General features: G+C 40.5%; 1 protein-coding gene across 4 annotated transcripts in view; it reads right to left on the bottom strand.

The window, feature by feature from the left end:
- Nucleotides 1–1,150: 1,150 nt before the first annotated feature.
- lef1 (lymphoid enhancer-binding factor 1) overlaps nucleotides 1,151–20,846 on the bottom strand; it is a 38,518-nt gene continuing 18,822 nt past the window's right edge. For 2 of the 4 annotated variants that reach the window (XM_060873038.1, XM_060873040.1), the window contains exons 4-11: nucleotides 18,074–18,197; nucleotides 16,240–16,330; nucleotides 14,999–15,118; nucleotides 12,871–13,033; nucleotides 12,182–12,289; nucleotides 10,177–10,225; nucleotides 9,427–9,467; nucleotides 1,151–2,554 (exon numbers count right to left, since the gene is read on the bottom strand). In XM_060873038.1, the coding sequence (XP_060729021.1) occupies nucleotides 9,433–9,467; nucleotides 10,177–10,225; nucleotides 12,182–12,289; nucleotides 12,871–13,033; nucleotides 14,999–15,118; nucleotides 16,240–16,330; nucleotides 18,074–18,197 (690 nt within the window). In that variant the 3' untranslated portion in view covers nucleotides 1,151–2,554; nucleotides 9,427–9,432. Of the gene's footprint in view, nucleotides 2,555–9,426; nucleotides 9,485–10,176; nucleotides 10,226–12,181; nucleotides 12,290–12,870; nucleotides 13,034–14,998; nucleotides 15,119–16,239; nucleotides 16,331–18,073; nucleotides 18,198–20,846 lie in introns of all 4 variants that reach the window. The other 2 variants (XM_060873039.1, XM_060873041.1) reach the window with 2 other exon arrangements.

Raw genomic sequence — 20,846 nt, 5'->3', positions numbered from 1 at the left:
TTTTTTCTGAGCAAAGAGATGACAGTTCTACATATTTGTTTTGTGTTAACTTACAAGTCCATGGTTTGTAACTTCACACTGCTACCACACCAGAAATAAACACACGTCTTGCACGTCTCACGTCCCACATCCTTTCCTCTTCTCTTCAGTGAACTGGTTTTCTCTTTTTTTATTAGTGTTTGGTCTGAATACTGAATTTAGCTGGAGTTTACTGTTTCCCATATCACCATAACAACAGGGCAAAAATAATAAAGGGGCCATAAATGCATGAATAATAAAAAAAAAAAAACTACAGTAAAATAAACTTTACGTTTTCATATATTTGTATTATGAAAGTTCCTCCGTTTCCCAGTGACTGAACTACAGACACAGAATCATGACTAGAAACACAAGATGGAGTTGCACTACAAATCACTGAATTTATTAACTCGATTAAACCGAGATTGTGCTGCTATTTAGCCCTGGGGGAAAAAAATGAAGGTGAATTTTGTAGGACGTTAATCCTGTCTTAAGGATGACTTGTGGAACAACAGTTTTAAAGCATGTGAGGATAGCTGGATTTATACAATAATGCAAACTAATGCTCCAGTTTTTGGAATTTGAATATTCATATTATGTAGAAAATGGTTTAAGTGTTATAGATTTTGACGTTATTAATCTGAAGCATGCATATACTGTATGCTGTTTGTTATGGACACTTTGTCAGAGTTTAACCTGTATTTCAACTTTAATTTACACACAAGAAGAAAATCAGTTGTACAAAAATAACACAAATTACAGAAATGCTCAAATATCTGCCTGTTAGTGAGCAGTAATGAACTGATTTTTACTAAACGTCATTCTGCTTGAACATTTGCAACAATAAAATTAGGAAACTTGACTTCAGAACCATCAGAAAGTCAAAATGCTCACTCATCAAACAGGACTTAAGATTAAGCCATTACGTATTAATAGATGCATTTCTTAATAGTCATATAACTTCAACCACCTGAAATTTTACAATCAGCTCTTCATAACACACCTTTTCAGTTCCTCGACTCCTTTAGAAGCCCGCATCTCATACTCCATATTCAGGAGAGAAAATATGTATTTTCTTGTAGACAGAGCGGTTAACGGGTATAAGAATCATAAATGTACTAAAGAGAAAGGGTCAGTCAAAGATGCTGATTTATTTTTTTGTCTTTTTTTGGTTTTTTTAAAAAAGGCATGTAGAAACACAGTTCAAATGTGACCACTTGGAAGCAAAGTGCTAAACCAAGATGACAGTGAATCGAAATGACAACGAATTTAAAAAAATATTTAACAAAAAAAAAAAAGAAAAACATATCCAATAATACTAAAGAATAGAATATAAAAATCAAATGTTACAGAAATGCTTGCATGTAATAAACAACATGGCAAAAAGACCACTATTATCTAGCAGATAGAGAGGAAACAGAGGAACATCGCAATAAAAGAGACCGGCAAGTGCTGGGGTAAATATATATATCTGCTTCATTTGTCTGTTCAGAACAATAAAATATAGGCCTCTGAGTACCCACTCGAACACGCATGTCCTAACGCTGCCTGCAAAAATACCACCAAGAGACATATCTGGAGATTTTTCATTAAAAAGTACACATACTGAGCATTACTTAAATCTGAGCACTGGAAGGTCATCATTAGTTACAGTTCTCAAATGAAAGCAGGTCATTTCTGCATGAAAAACAGAACGGCTTTCCTATCGTGAAGCTTATTCTCTTTTATATATATATATTTATATATATATATATATACACACACACAGCAGTATATATATATATATATAAAAAAAAATAAAGATAAAAAACAAAATGATTTAAAATATACACCAAGAGATGAAATTAATATTTTTTTAAAAATGCAAAATCAAGAACTTCAACCCATAAAAGCCAAAACTTTGATACTTTTTGTTTTTTTATGTTGCACCCACTGGTTGAAATATGAAATAGTCTTGAGAGTTTTCAAGCCGGGAATAAATGATCCGATGCCCGAAGAGAACGCTCCTGAAAACTGGGCCCTGAAATGCTACATCATCGGGTGAAAAGTGAGACTGTGCACGGGATGAACTGTACATACAGAAAAACAGGGGTGCCAAATAATTTAAAATAACTTAGGGACAGGTGTGTGATTGATTTCTTGCCTCTCTGCACGTGTGTGTGGTAATTCTGTGCGTTTGGATGAAGACATGATCAGTGCAATAACTTGGACTTTGGGAGAAATAAGCTAAAATGAAAGTGAACCCCAAACAAACTGTGTGTGTATGTGTGTGTGTACTCGGAACTATGAAGGGCTAAGTATGTGTGTGTGTAAAATAGTAGCAGGTCTAGGCAGGAAGCGATTGTCTGTGGTTTCAGTTCAGTGTCTCTACAGCAGAGGAGCGAACTCAAGAGCTGGAGCCCTCGAAGAGGTCAGCAGGGGGGAGTCAAGAGGTTGCAGAAGGGGTCAGAGGTCATCTAACAGGCTTCCATCTCCAAAAGGGCCCCCGCAGCTGCTGGCTTCGCTTTGCATGAGGAGAAAGCAGTTCGTTTTCCTCCTGTTAAACACAAAGAAACACACTGGATGAGTTTGTTGAGAATGTAGCAAATGCCAGACAGGTATAATGTTTTGAAGGAAGGTCAGCAAAAAGCCGGATTTAAAAAAATATATATAATAAATAAATAAAACAAAGTGTACATTACATGCCCTTGAAGTTGCTACATCTGTGAATTAAATGAGATGCAAGCTCATCACAGTTTTTGCCCCAGGTTTATACAATCTTTTGCATCTTCAAATTGTTTTATTCATAGCAGTGCACTTAATTATAGATGAAGTCTTATATGGTGTTGTACTTGTCGACAAGGAGGACTGCGATTTTTTTTTTTAAGGTTACTTTTGTTTTTAGCCATTTCAATACAGCTTCAAGTACTTATATTTACATATTTAGGTACAGATAGGAAAGAGCATTCAGTACTCCTGATGTCCTCCAGCCTTGAAAAGGATGAGAGGGGGGAAAAAAATTTCTTCACTCTGAAAATCATCCGGAAGTGGATCGTTAACCTGATCGGACTCCCACGTGTCATAAAGAATTCAATGGTACAGACTCCATCGCGCATATTGACAAGCTTTACGGACGTATTGGAGGAGCACATCAAATGGAATTTCTGATCAAAGGGAGATAATAGAGAAGCAGTGCTCCCATGAGCTGAGGTAAGAGCTCCAGATACAAGTCCACTGTTTAAATGTGTCATACACACACACACACACACACCTTTACTGCTTTACATTGTGTGGACGAAAGCCAGGTGATATCTTGCAGGCAGACAGACAGACAAAAAGACAGACAGAAAGGCAGAGATGGGCAGAGGAGGGCGGTAGAGACCAAAGCTTCCTAGTGCTTCTGTTTACCTCCTCCATCCCCTCTTTTCATCCCTGCACCTCAAAGCTCCCAAGCGGCCCATGCCCCCTTCCTGGAGCGCACTTTCCTTCCAGGCCACACATGAAAAGGTCTAGCTGCCCTTCCTGCCAGGGGCAGAGGGAGCGAGGGAGGGAATGAGGGAGGTTGAGATGGATTCGCACGGCCCACCTCAATACAAGAGCTAGGATTCACGAGCTTTAGTGCTGCAGAATAGCCTGTACCAAGTCGCAGGGACTGAAATGCTCCTCTGTTTTTGAGAGCCAGCCACTCTCACGCTTTCTCTCTCTCATCTGCTCTCCCTTTTCTTAGGGTTGAGGAAAGGCAAGGCAAAGCGAGGCAGGCTTTGAAGTGTGGGAGGTTAAGATAACTGGCACGGCCTTGGGTCCCTCAATCGGCCCGTTCACCTCCCGGGCCAAATCAAAGAGCCTGCAGCTGGAGCCGACACACCTCCCTCTCTGCTCCGCTCTCCCACACTGGTGGTTTGGGTTTCTCTTCGAAAAAAAAAAAGACTCTGAAAATAAGCTGACCAAAAGAATCCCACATGCAGTGTGCTGAACTTTTTTTTTTTTTTTAAGACAGGGAAGACCTGTTGAGGTTACAAGGCTACAGCAGAGAGTAGAGTACCTGCGCAAACCTTCTTGCAAGTGCTCCTTACATAGTTACATAAAAAACCAAACAAACAAAAAAAAAACAAAAAAAAAAAAAACAGTGAAACGACAAGAGGAAATAAAGCAGATCAAAGTGTGTATGACATCACTGTCCAACTCTGGCAGGCAGGCAGGCAAGAGCGGCTTGAATAAAGTACTACGTACTGAGTGTATGGAAGTGTGTGCGTGAGCATAATCTGGGTTGTGTTAAGTCCAGCCAACTGGAAAGCCCCCCTCTCTTTCACTCCCTCCCTCTTCCTGTCTCTCTCCTTCTCTCCTGACGCTGTGCCAGTGGCCTGGCCTTGCAATGCTCGACTAGGCGTTTGGTTTGGCAATGCCCTGCAAAGAAGCGAGTCCATAAAATCAAACGGCCGCTGCAAGTGGGCCAGTGCTCGGGGGAAGCCGCTAAACACTGGGGCCCAGTAATAAAATGGCACCTGGAATAAAACTAGATTTTTGAACAAAGTACTTTGTTCTGTCAGCAGTTCATCTGGCGCAGAGACCGTAACATTAAAAGGAAAAGCCCCAGCACAATTATGCCTTTATAACTCTATTGCAACCACCAAAGAGTGTGTGTGAGTCTGTGTGTGTGTGTGTGAGACAAGGGTCTCCCTCTTACACATTCACAATGAGGATTAATTTGAAAAAGAGCCCAAAAGAAAATGAAGATGCATGCGAATGAATGTAGAGCCTGCATGCACTGGAGCGGGGCAGGAAGATGATTACTTCCCCAAACCTCACGCATATGCTGGTAGGGGAGGATGGAGGTCAGCAGGAATGAGGATGGGTGTGTTTGTGGTGGGAGAAGGAGGATGGGGTGGTATGGAGGATCTACCCACATCTGAGGTTGTGGTGGCTAGGGGCCCCAGGGCCGACGTGGCCCTGCGCTGCCTGAGCTGAGGACCAGAGCGGCACTATCAAAGAGCGGCACAATGACTGCTTGCATCCACCGGCGGCAGGCTTCAAAGAGCCGCTCATAGTGGGGAGGAAGAGGGGGGAGGTTCCGCCTGCATTCACAATAGGAGCCAGATTTAGAGAAACTCCATCGCTGGTCTATGTGTGTGTGTGTGAGTGAGAGAGCGAGAGCAAGAATGAGAGTGAGAGGAAACGGAGAAGACATCACAACACACAGGGATGTCTCAACCCTCTGATGTGCCGATAGCAGACTCAGCGTCTGAAGAAAAGTCTCCGGCCTCAACCTCTGTTTACGGTGCAGCTGTTGCTGTTGAGTCATGCACTCACACGGGACTAAACATCAGGATCATTATCGGTTTGTATTTGTGAAATCTGATGCGTTTTATATGCGTGTTATTGACTGGAAATGCTGAGTTTTGCAGGCAGTCTTAAAATTCTGAAGACAACAATTGTTAAGTTTGTATTTTTGGGTACATTCTTTCAGAATCTACAGAGAACCCTTAACACATTTTCAAAAGTAAAAACATAGCATGTAGTTTGTATGAAAAGGTCTGTTTGTCTCTGTCGGGGAAGTGTTAAAAGCTCCATATAGAAACCTGACAACAAACAGTTTCCTTTTTAAAAAGCTAGAATTCAAGAACAGTTGAATTTAGAAATATGCTTACGGTACCATTTTTCTGCGAGTGTACACCTTAGGGGAAAAAAACCTAATTCACAGTATTTCAATCAATCAATCAGGTAGCTTTATTGCATGCTGAAGTTCAAAATTATGGTTAAAAAAAAAAAAAAAAGAGGCTGGCCAGAACACAGACTCTGCAGTGTGGAAGACAGGACAGGGTTTGGACAGGGAAAATTTACTGCTTAATTCTGTATTCAAGAAAGAAAGATGTGACATCACCTCAGATATGGAGAGAAAAAAAATTTATATGAGAGAGAGAGAGAGAGATGGTGAATTCACAGCTTCACGGTGTTAAACGCAAAACGAGAAAACAGCCTGTCATTTAAGTGCATGAGGGATTTACATTTTCTACGATTCTCCCTCACTCTCTCCCTCTCCCTCATCAAAGGCTGACAGCTGACTTCTGTCCTCACATTGGGGTGGAGAGAGAGAGAGAGAGACAGAGAGAGAGAGAGAGAGAGAGGATCACTCTGAAACAGCTCTTCTTTTCATTCCTCAGAGCTGGCCCTGTACTCCGCACCCCTACCTCTATAACTTTCCCACACTTCCCTCAGACATGCTCCAAAACACACAGAAACACACAGCTTTGAAATCCCACCACGGCCGCACCCAGATTCAGGGCAAACCTTACCCAGCAGCCTGCCAGCAGCAACAACAAACTCTGAAGCTATGAGTTTTCTTAAAGCTCTAAAAGTGTCTCTCCTCATGTACCGATTCTGGTACCTGCAAAAGTAGTGTATTCAGATGCGTAACAGGGGCTCATACTAAGCACACCCCCTAAGCACACTACTAAGCCTTAAGCACACCCCCAGTAAACTGCTCATACAATTTATATCACAGCATTGCTGTATTCTCAAATCTGATTGGCAGAGAAGTAATCATCACCCACTGGCCAGTGGTGATGTTAGTCATATTAATTTATGTTAGATGTTTTATATTATTGTGTCATTTTAATTCATTATTTCTTTTATGTACCAGTTAATTTATGGTGGACCCTTGTAATATAAATTAGTTATTTTTTTTTTTTTTTTTAGATAACTGCTCTGGTACAAGAGGAATAAAACATTTTCTAACATGTCATTATATGTAAATAATTAGCTTAGTGTCGGGCCGTAAAACACACGGCTTGGTCATCGATTATTTTAACACCATCGATTATTAATAACACCGAGTCCTGTTGTGTTTTATTCCTTACATAACATTTCCCCACCACCCCTCTAAAACACACATGGGGAAAACGTAAGAGCCTGGAGGCCATGTGTTTTCCAACACAGATAATAATCTGATGGCTCAAAGGAAATCAGGGGGTCATTAAAGGCAGCATGGCCAAAGACAGGCTAAGGATAATGGATAATTGAGAACACAAGCAAAGCAAAATGACTATTATTATTCGAAGTCTCAAATAGCTGAATATGAGTTTACACACACCCACGCAAACACGCCCACGAACACACGCACAGTCTGTTTAAGTGGCCTGCCATTTTTTTGGGTCATGAGAGAAAAATAACTAAAACAACAATAAAATGCTTTATAACCAACTTCAAAAGATTAAGCAGAAGCATTTGACCAAAATAGCTCTAAATATAATAACAGCAATGTTTCTTTAATACAAAAAGTCATTAACTTGTCTAAATAAAAAGATAAAGTTTACATTAACTGTAACTTAATACATGCTGTTAGAAACAGTCATGTTACTTTCCTTGGATGAGAAGAGGAAGGCAGAAAACAGAAATATACAAAAAGAAAATAGGAAAAATGTTTTCGGGATCCTAAGCTAAGCTAACATCAATTCAGCTCTTGAGATCTGCATAAATTGAGGGCTTTCAGGGTAGCAGCAGTATTCTTGGTATTATGCATATTAGTTTAAGGCTGTCACAATGAATCAGCGAGGGTGTCCATCCCCCGTCTGCTCGGCACTGCTAATTATTGGATCAGGGATAGACGGCTTTCTTGCCAGTGGCCACCGAGCCCGTGAAGAAGAAAAGCGTTCCGATTAAGGTTCAGAGAGCCACAGGGTCGCGAATCGATCGACCATAAAACCTTTGTCTGGTGGCTTTCATCTTATTCGCAGAGCAGATTTGTCACATCTGCGTACGTTTCGCTGCAGACAGAGGGAGCGCAATAACTGGATACAGTGGCACATTTTATGAAAAAGACAGAAAGTAGGCCCTCTTGCTTGATATTGGCAGGGGTTAGGTTTAATTGGAAGACGATCACTGCCTTGTTTCTAGAATTCCACAAAGCCAAAAAAGTCCATCATACACAGAAACTGCGGGCAAAACCACTCGTCATTCCTGATGCTTGCTGCATTACACATGCGGGCCATGTGGGTGGATGGCAGGATAAGGAAAGATCACATCTGGGTCTGCTCTTTTAAAGCCAGCCTCTTACACACTGCGCACACACGCGTACACACTGCACACTGCACACACACGCGCACACACACAGACTACACACGCACACACACACACAGACTACACACACACAGACTACACACACACAGACTACACACACACAGACTACACACACACAGACTACACACACACAGACTACACACACACAGACTACACACACACAGACTACACACACACAGACTACACACACACAGACTACACACACACAGACTACACACACACACACACACTGACTACACACACCTTCCTCTACACTCTGTACTCAAGATTTTAAATAAAAAAAAACATGAGTGTGAAGGACTGTGGCAACTTTGTCTGTGTAAATAATAATTAAATGTTTGCATTTATTGTTTGCGAGATTGCACTTATTATTTTGTACTAATTAACTTCTCTAACAAAATCAAAATATCCAAAGTGTAAGCTATTGGTTCAGGCAAAAGTACAATAGTAGGCTTTCCAACAGTGAAGAAGGAAAGGTTCTGGAAAAGAAAAAAAAAAAAACACCTCAGTGCAAAAGTAGTTTAAAGAAAGAAGAGAACTGGGCTAGCCCTGGGAGGGCAGAGCTAGGACCAGAACAAGTGCAAACAAAAGTCTGAGATGAAGAAACAAGCAAGATGTATATTAGTATTAAAACAGAATCTTGTAATGGTAATTACAGGTCTTCAAAAAAATTCTGAACCTTTAAACTGAGCAATACCTGTAATAGTCAGTGTTAAAATTAATTAAATAACAAAAAAAAAGGATGAATAGACACACCAACTTGATGCAATATATCAACATTATATGGCCAAAAGTATGTGAATCCCTGACCATCACTTGCATATGTAGTTTTCCTCAAACTGGTGCTGCCCACTTGGAAGCTCACAATTAAAATTTCCCGTTCACTGGAACTAAAGTGCCAAACCTGTTCCAGTATGACAAGGCAAGGTCAATGTGGAAGAAATCGAGTGGCTTGCACAGAGCCCTGACCTCAACCACATTAAACACCTTCGGTATGAACTGCATTACACGTCAGTCCATCTCACATGATATCAGTTCCTCAACTTACTATTGCTACTTTTTGGCTAAATGTCCACAAATCCCCAGTGTCACACTCAATAAGCAGGTGGATCGTCCTCCAGAATATTGGATTCTGTTATAGGAGTTGGGGCAACTCTTTCATTACCTATAATTTTGGAATGGGATGTTCAGCAAGCACATATGGGTGTGATGGTCATAATAATAATACTTTTGCCTATATAACGTGTATGTTAAGTGTGGTTGGTAGAACATGAGCGTACGCAAACACACTGGCGAAGCTTTAGGATTAGTCTGTATTAAGAGACGGTTAATATACGGACACGGAGGGCCTCTTACCATTGCTCAGATGTACGCCGTTTTCATTCTCTGGGCTGTACCTGCAGAAAATGGAAGTCTTTAACCAAAAGAGGGGATGGTAATTTAACATTGTACCTTCAATGCGTGGTCATAGAGAATAATTTGATAAGCACAGACAGACTAGTCAATTATCTGTATCAAAAACACATTCAGTACGTCTTCCCCACTAGCCCATTACGCCAATGCTATCTTACAGGCCTTTTTATCAGACAAAAAAAAAAAAATAAAACATATTGACTGCTTATACAAATACATAGAAAAAGTAAATAAGAATCACTAAGCCAATAGGTATAGCTTTGTAGAAGTCAAAAGGACAGGGCAAAGAAAAAGAGTTAAAGCCTGAGGGAGTTGAGTCTTATCAAAGAATGGACAGACTAATCCCAAAGACTGTGATTCATGTGGAGGAAGTGACAGACGGATGGAGGAATGAAAAGCATGAGTGACGACAGGAAGTGTGCTGCTGCAGTGTTCGTACAACCTTTCAGAACCTGTGCTAGTCTAAATGCTACCTAAAAGATTGCGAAGGTTCCCTGAAAATGCACTAATTTTATAACACTGGGTTAAAGCATGTTTTATGGTTAGATAGTAGAGCAGAGTAGAGCATGCAGCACAGTCACAAACCAGAAGTTCTACAGTACATTTGCTAAAAGAAGGGAGCCAAATGCAGAGGAGTGGAATAGGAAAATATAGCAAAGTAGGCGAGTGGAATTTTATTTTATTTTTCTTTACCTGAGGCTGATTCCTGGAGCTTCTCCCTCTTTCTTTTCTTCTTCTTTCCCTAGAAAATATCCAGAATAATGCTTAAAAATACAGCTCAATCCCTCCTGACCACTCCATTTTTCATGCTCACTCTTTACCAAACACGGAAAGTACACTTCAACCCATTTGTCTTTCTTTACTTTACCTGATTCAATCTTTCAGTCTGTGAAAGCGTTACAATTCAAACACATCACACTAATCCTTCTACAAGACATCAGGAAATAATGATCAATCCAAAAGTCACACATAGGAATAAAAAAATCTGGTCTGCTCTAATTCCATGAAGATCACTGCTCTTGAGCCAAAAGTCAGGATTGGTTGAGGATTTGTAGCTTACCCTAAATCCCCTAGCAGGGTGACTATAGGTATAGATTGCTCTGTGCCGTCATTTTGCGGTCCAATATCAGGCGTGCTTTGGTTGCCTGCTGTAAAAGTCTGATAATCCACTTATTCAGCAGCTAATCTGTGTATTCTAGCTGTGGCTGACAGAGCCATGAAACTCTGAGCAGTGAATGAGCATGCATGACAGAGCAGGGATGGGCTCATAGTGCTTAGCGCAGTTAAATACAGCTGTATGGCCGCTGCTAACGCAACCAGCTGAGTGAAAGGTTCGTCTCTCTTTGAAGTGTTTCTTAGCCTTCTTTGCTCATACTGGCTTGGTGACTGGTTCAACTTAAAATGTTCATGTCCATCATTTCCTAAATTGTTTCACAGCTTGAGTAGAATCTCTTGGGTCTGATTGCAGTTAAGGGAAGGAGTCAAAAGTAACAATACACATCAATTTTACAATAACAAACTCGGTATTATTATTTTGGACTGCTTTTTTATTTGCCTATGCATAATTAACTAGTGAATTCTTAAAACTAAACAGTCAGATGATGTTAATAAATTTCCTGCAGCAGCTCATACATAGTGCTAGCTGGAATGCAAATCCTAAATTAGAATTATTATTCTGATACTCATTTGTAACTAACAATTCATGAGTAAACATTTTTTATTTTTAAAATCTGCTCATGTATAAAAAACAGAAGCTTATAGTCATTTGATATGGTGATTTTTTTTATAATCTAATGTCTATGAAAGGGGCCTCCAGTGTCAGATTTTGTGACAGACTGTTGGTTTCATACCACAAGAATATATTTGTGGTTTGTCAGTAAGACGACAAGCTGAATTTATTGACAAAATAAAAAAGACAGAGGAGAGAAAGACTGTTTATAGCTGCTATAATGTACATGATAAGAGTAACTTGAAATATGTCTTCACAGACTATAAAAATATCTAAAAAGACACAGGTAGTTTAACATGGTGTTCAACAAAATTCATAAAGACATTCTCATAGGCAGATTGCTTTTGGTATAAGAGGAATAAACTAAAACTAAAAAGAAAACTATAGGATTTATTTACTATTTATATAGAGTAAATATTATATAGTGTTTTCAATAGTAGAATATTCAGTCCTATTCACAGTTGTTCAGCACTTTAGGATTGTGTATGTGCTGTAACGTCTGACTTTTTATTGCATGTCTCACCAGTCAGAGCAATGGGAAAGTATTTTGTTAAAGTGTACAGGAAACAATTGAATTAAGATTATTATGGTCTAAAGCCTCAAATAAGCAATTCTGGCAAAACATAAATTATCTGATCATACGCACAGAATGTTTATCACTGCAAATCCCTATAAAGAGATTAAAGAACCAAACTAACCACATAACAAAAAAGACCTTATTGGTGGAGTGAGCATAAAACCCCCCAAAATGATGCTAGATTTCACTACACTTTTAACCTGCCATATTAAAAAGGTGTGATTGTTGATGTTCAGACCAAATTACTGTAAAATAAACAAGGTTAACCAAACAAAATCTGCCTTTTTAATGACCTATATAACTCAGACCCTTCTAGTGAGCAGCAACACATGCGCTGACGGAAGCTCAAAACACAAACACACGCCACACTTCAAGCATGTATGGATACTTACGTAATTGTCTCTGGCAGACCAGCCTGGGTATAACTGCATGTGGAGCTGCCGTTCCTTGCGGGCTAATTCATAATACTTTGCTTGCTCTTCCCGAGATAAAGCATGCCACTGTTGGGTGCAAAGGGAAGATTAGAGAAAGAAAATCAGAGTCAGTCCATTACTTGTGTGCTTTCAAGTTTCCAGCAAAGGGACGCATGCTAGTGTTTTGCTACAAAATCCTTTGCCAAATGATTTGTATTTTGAGGGGGGGTGGCGAGAAAAAGTGGGGGGTGATGGTGGCAAGGGGGAAACACGATGAAGAGATTAACTTGCACAGCGAGGGAAAAAGGGGGCGGAAAAAACTTTGATTTCATATCAAAACACTGGTTCCAATTTAGCGGCGCTTTACTTCAAACTATGTCAGCGGGCAATTACCCCACACAACCACAGAACGGTGCTTTGCTGTGGCTGGCTGCCTCAAACCGCTCAGGCTTTGGTTAAAGCATTAAACATGCTCAGTGGTTCTTCTCTTTCCGAAAAGAGGAACACGTCCTGGCAAACCTTAGCACTGCTCGGCTTGACTGTGCCAAGCCCCATGCAAAAAAAAACACTAAATTTCACAAAAGTGACAGCCTTTGTATCCAAATATCTGTTAAATGAAAAGTGCTAGTGATGAAGGACATATGGTGGATTGTAACTTCTATGCTTACCCTTCTGCCTAGAATCTGGTTAATGGCAGCACTCTCCTTCAGTGTGCACTCAGCCACCACGTTGGCACGCATTTCTTTCATGTAAAGCATGAAGGCGTTGAGAGGCTTCTTGATGTGAGGTTTCTTGGGCTCCTGTTCCTTTCGCTGGTCGTGCTGAGACTTCCTGCAAGAAAGAACACAAAAGCATTTAAAGTAAGCTTGGAATCAATAAAGAAACAAAAAAAAGGGGGGGGGGGGTGTCTTGGGGGCAGTGGAGGCGTCGTCGGGGCCGACGCCACGGAGACGGCAGCTAGTGTGAGAATAGAAAAGCAAGCGATTGCTTTGGTCACCCAAAGCATAGCTGCACGACTCACTAGCAGAGTGCCTTTAATCACGTCCAGTTGGGTGCTTTCATGCAAAGAGAGATTACTTCACCAGTAATGGCAACCAAACCCTGCTCCTCACTCCTCTTGCCAATAAAGCAAAAGAGACGTCCCTCTACAATGCCTTTTAACTGCACATGTCTATCTCAGAGCTAGATCTGCTACCTGGGGCCAAATGGAGCACAGAGGCTTATCTGTTCACTACTGCTTATCCACAGCCAATCGAGGTTAATTAGAGGTTGTGATTCTACAAGCAGGTCTTGATGTGCTGCTAATGGGAACTGTTGAGCCTTGTGTCTGGGACAAACATTTAAAAAAGGGGTCAAACCTGCGTGTACATTTGTGTATCAAGTTCATGCCATGTAGAACCCTCACCACAATAAATGTATGAGCTCACCTTATACAAGCAGGAACAGGTCATTATAACCATTTTATTTGTTGTAATTAATATCAAGTCACATGATTATTTTCAACTCCGTTACAAGATACATATTCTGTATCATGGAAATGTCTCGGTGTCTTATGTATCATGACATCTACATGGGAAACAGTTTTCTGCCTCAGATCAGACTTACGTTTATTTTTGCCTTCATTTTAATTAAATAACATTGAACCTGTTAAATAAATATCAGGAATGCTATAATCTCAGCATTATTTAGATCATTATACATATAGTATATTGTTTTACTGCTCATACCTATGCTCTGAGGGGAAAAAAAAAAAGGTTTACCATTGCTTGGTGCTTTTCTGTAAAGCTACCATTAGGTATCTGTAAAGCTTTTCTCTGCAAGGATCAATTATTGGTCCACCTTTTTAACTTAAAATAATTTTTATAGATGCTCTATTTTTTCCATCCGGAATACACAAACAGATACAAAGACGTGATAAGGCTACATGCCAGGGTTCGTTTTTTGTTGTTGTTTTTTTTTTCCTTTCAGTTATGCAGCAGCTATAAAATCACTACTAATTGTCACCTTTTCTTCAGATACAACATATGGGGCAGTGTGGTTTTAGGGTCAACACTTAAATGAATAACACTCTGTATTCTCCATTATGCTTTCATATAGCTACAAAATGGCAAAAGCCCCAAATCTACAGAGTACCTTTCTTTCTCTGGCTGGCAATCAAGGCGAAAAAGATCCCAACTGATGCAATTGGATTACGGTTAATTACCCGGCTAAAAATCATGGTCTAGTTTTGAAGCAAGGAATTAAAGCTGATTAAAGTTTGATTTACTACTTGCCACTGTCAAATCCCTCCATTTTTTGTTTGTTTCATGCATTTAGACCAATCTATAAGCACCTTACAACTTGGCTTCCGGTCTTTTTATTGTAGTTTATTGTCCACTAAATTGGATCAGTTCTAGTGATGGCAGTAAGAGTGACTACATGAATTCGGCACTATGGACATAACAGCATGGTTAACTATTGTTTTTTCAAACATTGTAGAAATGCTTGTATTGTCATTTTTTTCCATCCAGCTGTTTCAACTAATTGTTCCAACTGAAATGAAATGTCTCTTTTATAAATCTGGTCACACTGGTGCCACTTGCAACTCTAGTTCATTAGATAAAATATTGTTACATGATAAAAACATCCCCAAGATTATATTAAAAAAAAAAAACGCAAGTAAACTGGTAACCAAAGTTTTCCTATTACGACTAATTGAAGGTATTAATGTTTTTAATTTGCTTGTCTCAGGGAACAGATTGAGTAGAAGGAAGAGGATGTTAATGAGGAGGAGGAGGAAGAGGGGCTACCACTCACATGTGCATAAGGTCCGTCTCATGTGGAGGCTCATGTTTGACTTGTGGGTTGACAATGGCAGGGTGGGGGATTCCCGTGGCATGAGGTCCGGGAGGTCCTGGAACCATGTGATGTGGGAACCTGGAAACAGAACCGAACCACAAAGAAAAGTGAATGTGTGTGATAGAAAGAGGGGAAAAATTGGCACAGCAGAGAGGAGTAGTGCGGTGAATCAATGATAGTAAGTGCCTAACATAAATCTCATCATCATTATCCTTTGTTGCAATTTACTGCTACCGTTATGTCAAATTTAACCATCAGGTAGAAGTAATTTTCCGCTCTGTGAACTGAACTAAGTCCCAGGATTAGATGTGTCTTTGGAACAGACTGGTGAATTCTTAAGGAATCTAAATCTGGTTTTCTTCACAAGTTCTTTTTGACTGTTACAGGTGGCCCCCTAATTTAACCAGCACAAAGTGTTTTTATGATTATAAATGGTGTACGGTGGTAAAACTTAAGGTCCATGCAAGTCACTTATAGTGTGCCATTGCTCATTTTCAAAGAACCAAAAAAAAAAACAAAAAAAAAAAAAAAAAAAAACAGCTTTCTAAAATGCTCTTTAAAATCTTTTGAGACACTAATTATACATTTTGTGCCTCATATTATACAGCATGTGCACCCAATCAGCAGGTACCACAAGTATCATTACTTCCTATTGAGTCCAATATTGAGCAAATAACCATTAAATCAATAAATCTTTCTTCTTCAAATCCTTTGTTTTTTTTTGTGCTGTTTATCCAGTGTGTCATTAATGAATTGATCTCTTGATCATAAAGACCAATTAAAATTTAAGCATGAATAAAGTTCATTTCACAGACTGCCCATTTGACTGGTCTCTAATCTTCCATATCGTCTCGTTACTTTCCCATTTGGCCTGCAGTGGGGACGGTTGACCTCAGTGCCTGCCTGTGGTCTGATCCGGTTTCAGTGTGTTTGCAGACAGAGTCCTCAGCCCTCGCTCAGGCGAGTTCTTTTCTCCTGCCGTCTCGTACGATTCTCACGCTCAGCTCATGGGAGCCAGGGCGAGCTGCGGAGCAGCTGCATGCGGCTTGGGTCGAGCCAAGGAGGCGCACGGCCAGGATTGAGTCAGGAGAAAGCTCAAGATGGGAACAGCAGTAGACACACACACATGCACCATATTGATGCCATTTGCTGATTTAGGCTGCCTGATGAGCTCTGTGTGTTTGTGTGTGCATACTCACCAGCCCAATGGTGGGGTGATCTGTCCAACTCCTCCAGGGGAAAGTGAGTAAAAGTTAGGAATATCTGGACCGGGATGATGCCTAGGCATTCCTGTATACACAGAGAAAAGTGCATAGTATCTTTTGTTTTAACATTTCATCTTTGCACTATGCAGACACACAGTAAGTGCATGCACGCACACACAGTCATTGATTACCTTCCTATAGCAAACAGCACGTCATGCTTTAACAGTCAACACTGGCAGACAGATGTGCAATCAAAGACAAGCTCCATGTATGATGTGATGAGTTCGTCCAAAAGGTGTTTGTCTATTTGTTAATTAATAGAACTGCATTAAAGTGAGCAAATCCATGAAAAGGAAATACAGACCTTAAGCTCTAACAGACCTTTTCCACCTGGTTACAGTGTATACAGTGTGTTATGGTAACAAACCTATTAACATACAATTTTGTCATAATTTCCATTCCATGCTAACTGGCCCAAACTGAAACTGTGAGACTTTAGTTCCCCTTCCTGTCAGTGTCAGGATATTAAGTGTACCAAACAGGGATGTAGAGGTGGAACTAGCTGTGCAGGCTACTGATTAATCAAATGCAGTCATCTGTGAATTATCACAAGTCAATGACTCATTTAAAAAGAACAACCACAGAACTACATAGTAGTTGGTGTAGTTATCGAGTCGAGAGTAGAACCCCTTTGCCCTTAGTTTGCGTTGTCTGACGTAGCTCAGTACCAGGGACCTGGAGAAATCTTGTTTCATTTCATGGTGTACTGCATCTCATATATATATATAAAATATGTAAATATGTCATATATATATATATATATATATATATATATATATATATATATAAAAAACCTATATTTGGTTGACATGACAATAAAAGCCTCTTTATTTGAATTGAGTTGAATTCGAAGTCTTAATTCCGACTTGTATGGCAAATGCGTCAAATAATCCAAGTCTGATAATATGATAAATTAGCTTGCCACAATTTGCGTCTTCATGCAGTGGCTTATTTAGTATTACAGGGTGCAGTCTGAGATTTGGTCCATCCTAGCTATACACTTTTAAACTTTTCTACTGGACCGTATAGCAGTCTTTAGTTGAGGCTGATGTCATCCAAAATAAACCCATAAAAGTTCTGTTGGACTGGTTTAAGGATTTTCAAAAACGCAGAGCAAAAGGTAGATCGGACCTCAAATTTCCGTTCTATTATGTTGTTTATGGATACTTTTGTTAATTGTTAATTAATTGTAATTTTGTAAATTAATATTAACACCAGCATTGCATTTCCTGTAGCCTCCAGAGAACTCTGTCTACATTTGTTAAATCTGTGTGTCAATACATTCGTTACTATTAAAAGATGGGAAATATTAACTATGGTACAGACATATCTAGATTTTCATTTGTCTCCATTGGAAAAGCACAATAAATGGCTGGCTGATACTGAGAATCAGGCAAAGAGAGTGTGTGTGTGTATGTTTTCATATGGTGTGCAACTCCATTGAGGATATTTATAGCTCACTAGACCTCCACGACATCACCACATCCTCCCTATCTGTCTCCTTCATTCCTTCGATCTTTTTCCTCCCTCATATTGAATTGCTGCAGAGACAAACGTCTGCCGGAAGGAGCACATATGGAGTTGAGCTTGTGTGCAGATTTTTGCCAGACCCCCTGCCACCCCCACAGACCTGGTTCTTCCAGCTGCTCTAAACTGCTGAGCTGAAGGAGGACAACGTGGAACTCGACTCAATGCTGTTAAAGGATGAGTCTTAATCAAATGTATTAATTTAAGATGCAAGTGTGTGTGTGTGTGTGTGTGTGTGTACCTTTGGAGTCCTGTGGGTGGTGTGCGGAATGAGGGCCAACAGCGAAGTGCTCATCGCTATAGGTGATCAGAGGTGTGAGGGGGTGAACTGCATGGGACGGCTGCACCACAGGAACCTTATTTGACTGCAGGACACATGCACAGGAGGAGACACATTAGGATTCTGGAACACTTTATAAAACATCACAGCGTTAAAGCAATGATCACACTGGATTATCATGTCACTCTTTTCTCGCAAAGATGAAATTAATACGAGATGGTTATGCATGATCCTTGCATGATGTGAATTGGTAAATGACATAGCAAGAAAACAGCGAATCAAATTCAGACCTGAGATACAGTTAATAACTGTCTTTTTCTTATTTATTTTTATCATCACAACCATAACATACCACAGCAGTTCCCAGGGGGAAAAAACTGTTTTTGTGTTTTATTTGCTTATTTGTATAGGGCTAAATCTTATCTTTAACTTCACTCAGTGAAATAAAACAAATCCTTTCTTTTGCTCCTTATTTCTATTTAAAGCAAACTACATTGATGTTTGTTGTGATCACTGCTTAGCTCTTATCTGCAGTATGCCCTGGTTAAAAGATTAAAAATTGGTGACCTAACATGCCATACTTTATCACCAACATTCTCTCAATCATACCAAATATTCCACTGCAATACTTAGGAGGGAGGAAAAGAGGAGGGAGGAAGGAGAGCTGGAGGAAGGGAGTGCCACAGGGCAGAGGCAGAGCAGAGGTCTTGGGGCTGGAGATCAAAGGGAATCATTAGCCGGTGAATAAGGGAGTTCATTACAGAGCTCCGGCCGTCTGCGGTGGAACTAAGCAGGGTTAATCACGTCAGCAGCGGCCTCAACACACACACACACAGAGGATTGCGGGCTGACTCACAAAGCCAACGTCCTGACACTAAGCAGCACAAACTCACACACCCACAAATGCACACAGCAACCCCAACATCTTCAGGATGTACATGTTGCCATAATGATTATCCATTTCATGTAACCCAAATGAACCACTTATGACTTCATTGTCAACTTGGAGGATTGACAGGAAAAAATATATATAAATATTTCCTTAGTGTTCATGTAGTCAGTGAAGACCAATAAGCTTTATTTTATTTCAGAGTCCTGAGGCTAATGTTCTCCCATCCAGTAAATTATGCTCCTGACCTGCCTGTGAAGGCCAGGCGAGCCCAAAACGGCCATGTGGTCCTGGAGGTAGGGCTGGGTTCAAATGACTAGTTTGTTCTAATTTGTGAGCAGAGCTCGACATTCTCGACCCGCTAATTGGTAAGAGAGGCCAAGCAGGCGGTGGAAGGTAGCATTATTGGTTCATGAGATGGCCTGGTTTCAAGCCGTAGGGCGTGGGAGTTTGTGTGTGGGAGTCTTTCGTGGCTGGCACCACATTACCCCAAGGAGCACCTTGTCCTTATCCTAGCATGGCAAAATAATCAAGATGAATTGAGAAATGAAGCTAATAGGACTTGAGTTAGCAGCAGGAAATTAACACATGGGCATGTTAGGTTTCCAGCATTGGTTTCTAGCAAATAGGGTGCGTGGTTGTGCATGTGTCATAGTAAGCCTGTTTATGACTAAGGTTAAAGGTCAGGACTAATATAGGTGGAGGAGTACCTTTAATAAACGCTATGCTAACATAGGAAGTCTAACCATAACTCAGCCTCTACTTATAACGTGCAACCAGAGGCCTGTAGTCTGAGGCAGGTCCGAACTTGAGGCCTGAATGATAGCATGCATGCTTTTTCCTTTATTTTATGCCTCTCAGCTCCTATTGGCTTTTCCTGTGGGAAAGAGATAAGAAGCGGGTGAATTTTTTTCTTTAAGCCCCCCGTCCCTGTCTCACAGTGGGGTGAAAAAGAAAAGAAAGACGAGTAGAGAACAGAATGGGGAAGTGCTGAGAGGGGGGTTGTCATCAAACTGCTCATGAAAATGAGCTGTTCTCTTAGCCCCACACACACACCTTCTTATCAAGCTAGTATAAGGCTGTTGACTTGCAGCAAATCAGAAGAGTGGAGAGCTCTTGCGTTTCCTTCGATGGCATATTGGATCTTTGTACTCGCCCCAGTCACAGCTGTCAAAGTGCATTTTACTCAACTTCTTAATAAACTCCCGGCACTGTGCATCACTTCAACAGCTAGGCTAATGTGACACACATGCACAGCCTGAGGAGCTACAAAGTCACAATATTTACAATCTCTGAAATAAGAGCCCTTGAGCAGTAGGTTCAATCAAATAAGTCTTGCAAAAATATAGTCCTTCTACATAGCACACGGTCTAATTTGCAAAGCCGCAGCCTTTAATAAAGCAAAGGGTTTGACACGTTCATCGAGGACTGTGCAAACACTTTTACTGATGCAGCCCAGGATGTGGTGGCCACAGGAACCGAAGTCGTCGGCATCATGGCAACTCGTGGGATCTCGTGTTTGCTACAATTACACAGACTGGGTGGGAAGGTATAGAGTGTAAAGCAGCCATGCTGGGAGTCCCTGTCGCCATTTCATTCTTTATTGTGAAGAAAAATAATAGGCTTAAGCCTGTCTTTTCATATTTGGGGAGAGATGGCCACGGACTGGAAAGAAGCTATTCCATTTGGAGTTTTATAACCAGGCCTGGCTTCACAACAACCTCAGATGTGGTTTTAAGAGAAATTTCATTGTGCGGAACTTGAGCTGGCCGAAGTCCTACAGAAACTCAGATTTAGAGAGACAGAAAGAGAGTGGTGTAAAAATCTTTCTACAGTGCTCAAAAG

The sequence above is a fragment of the Tachysurus vachellii genome, chromosome 6, assembly GCF_030014155.1.
Source record: "Tachysurus vachellii isolate PV-2020 chromosome 6, HZAU_Pvac_v1, whole genome shotgun sequence".
NCBI classification, from domain to species: Eukaryota; Metazoa; Chordata; class Actinopteri; order Siluriformes; family Bagridae; genus Tachysurus; species Tachysurus vachellii.
The sequence above is the reverse complement of the archived record's forward strand: the minus strand, read 5'-3'. Positions and strand labels throughout refer to the sequence as shown.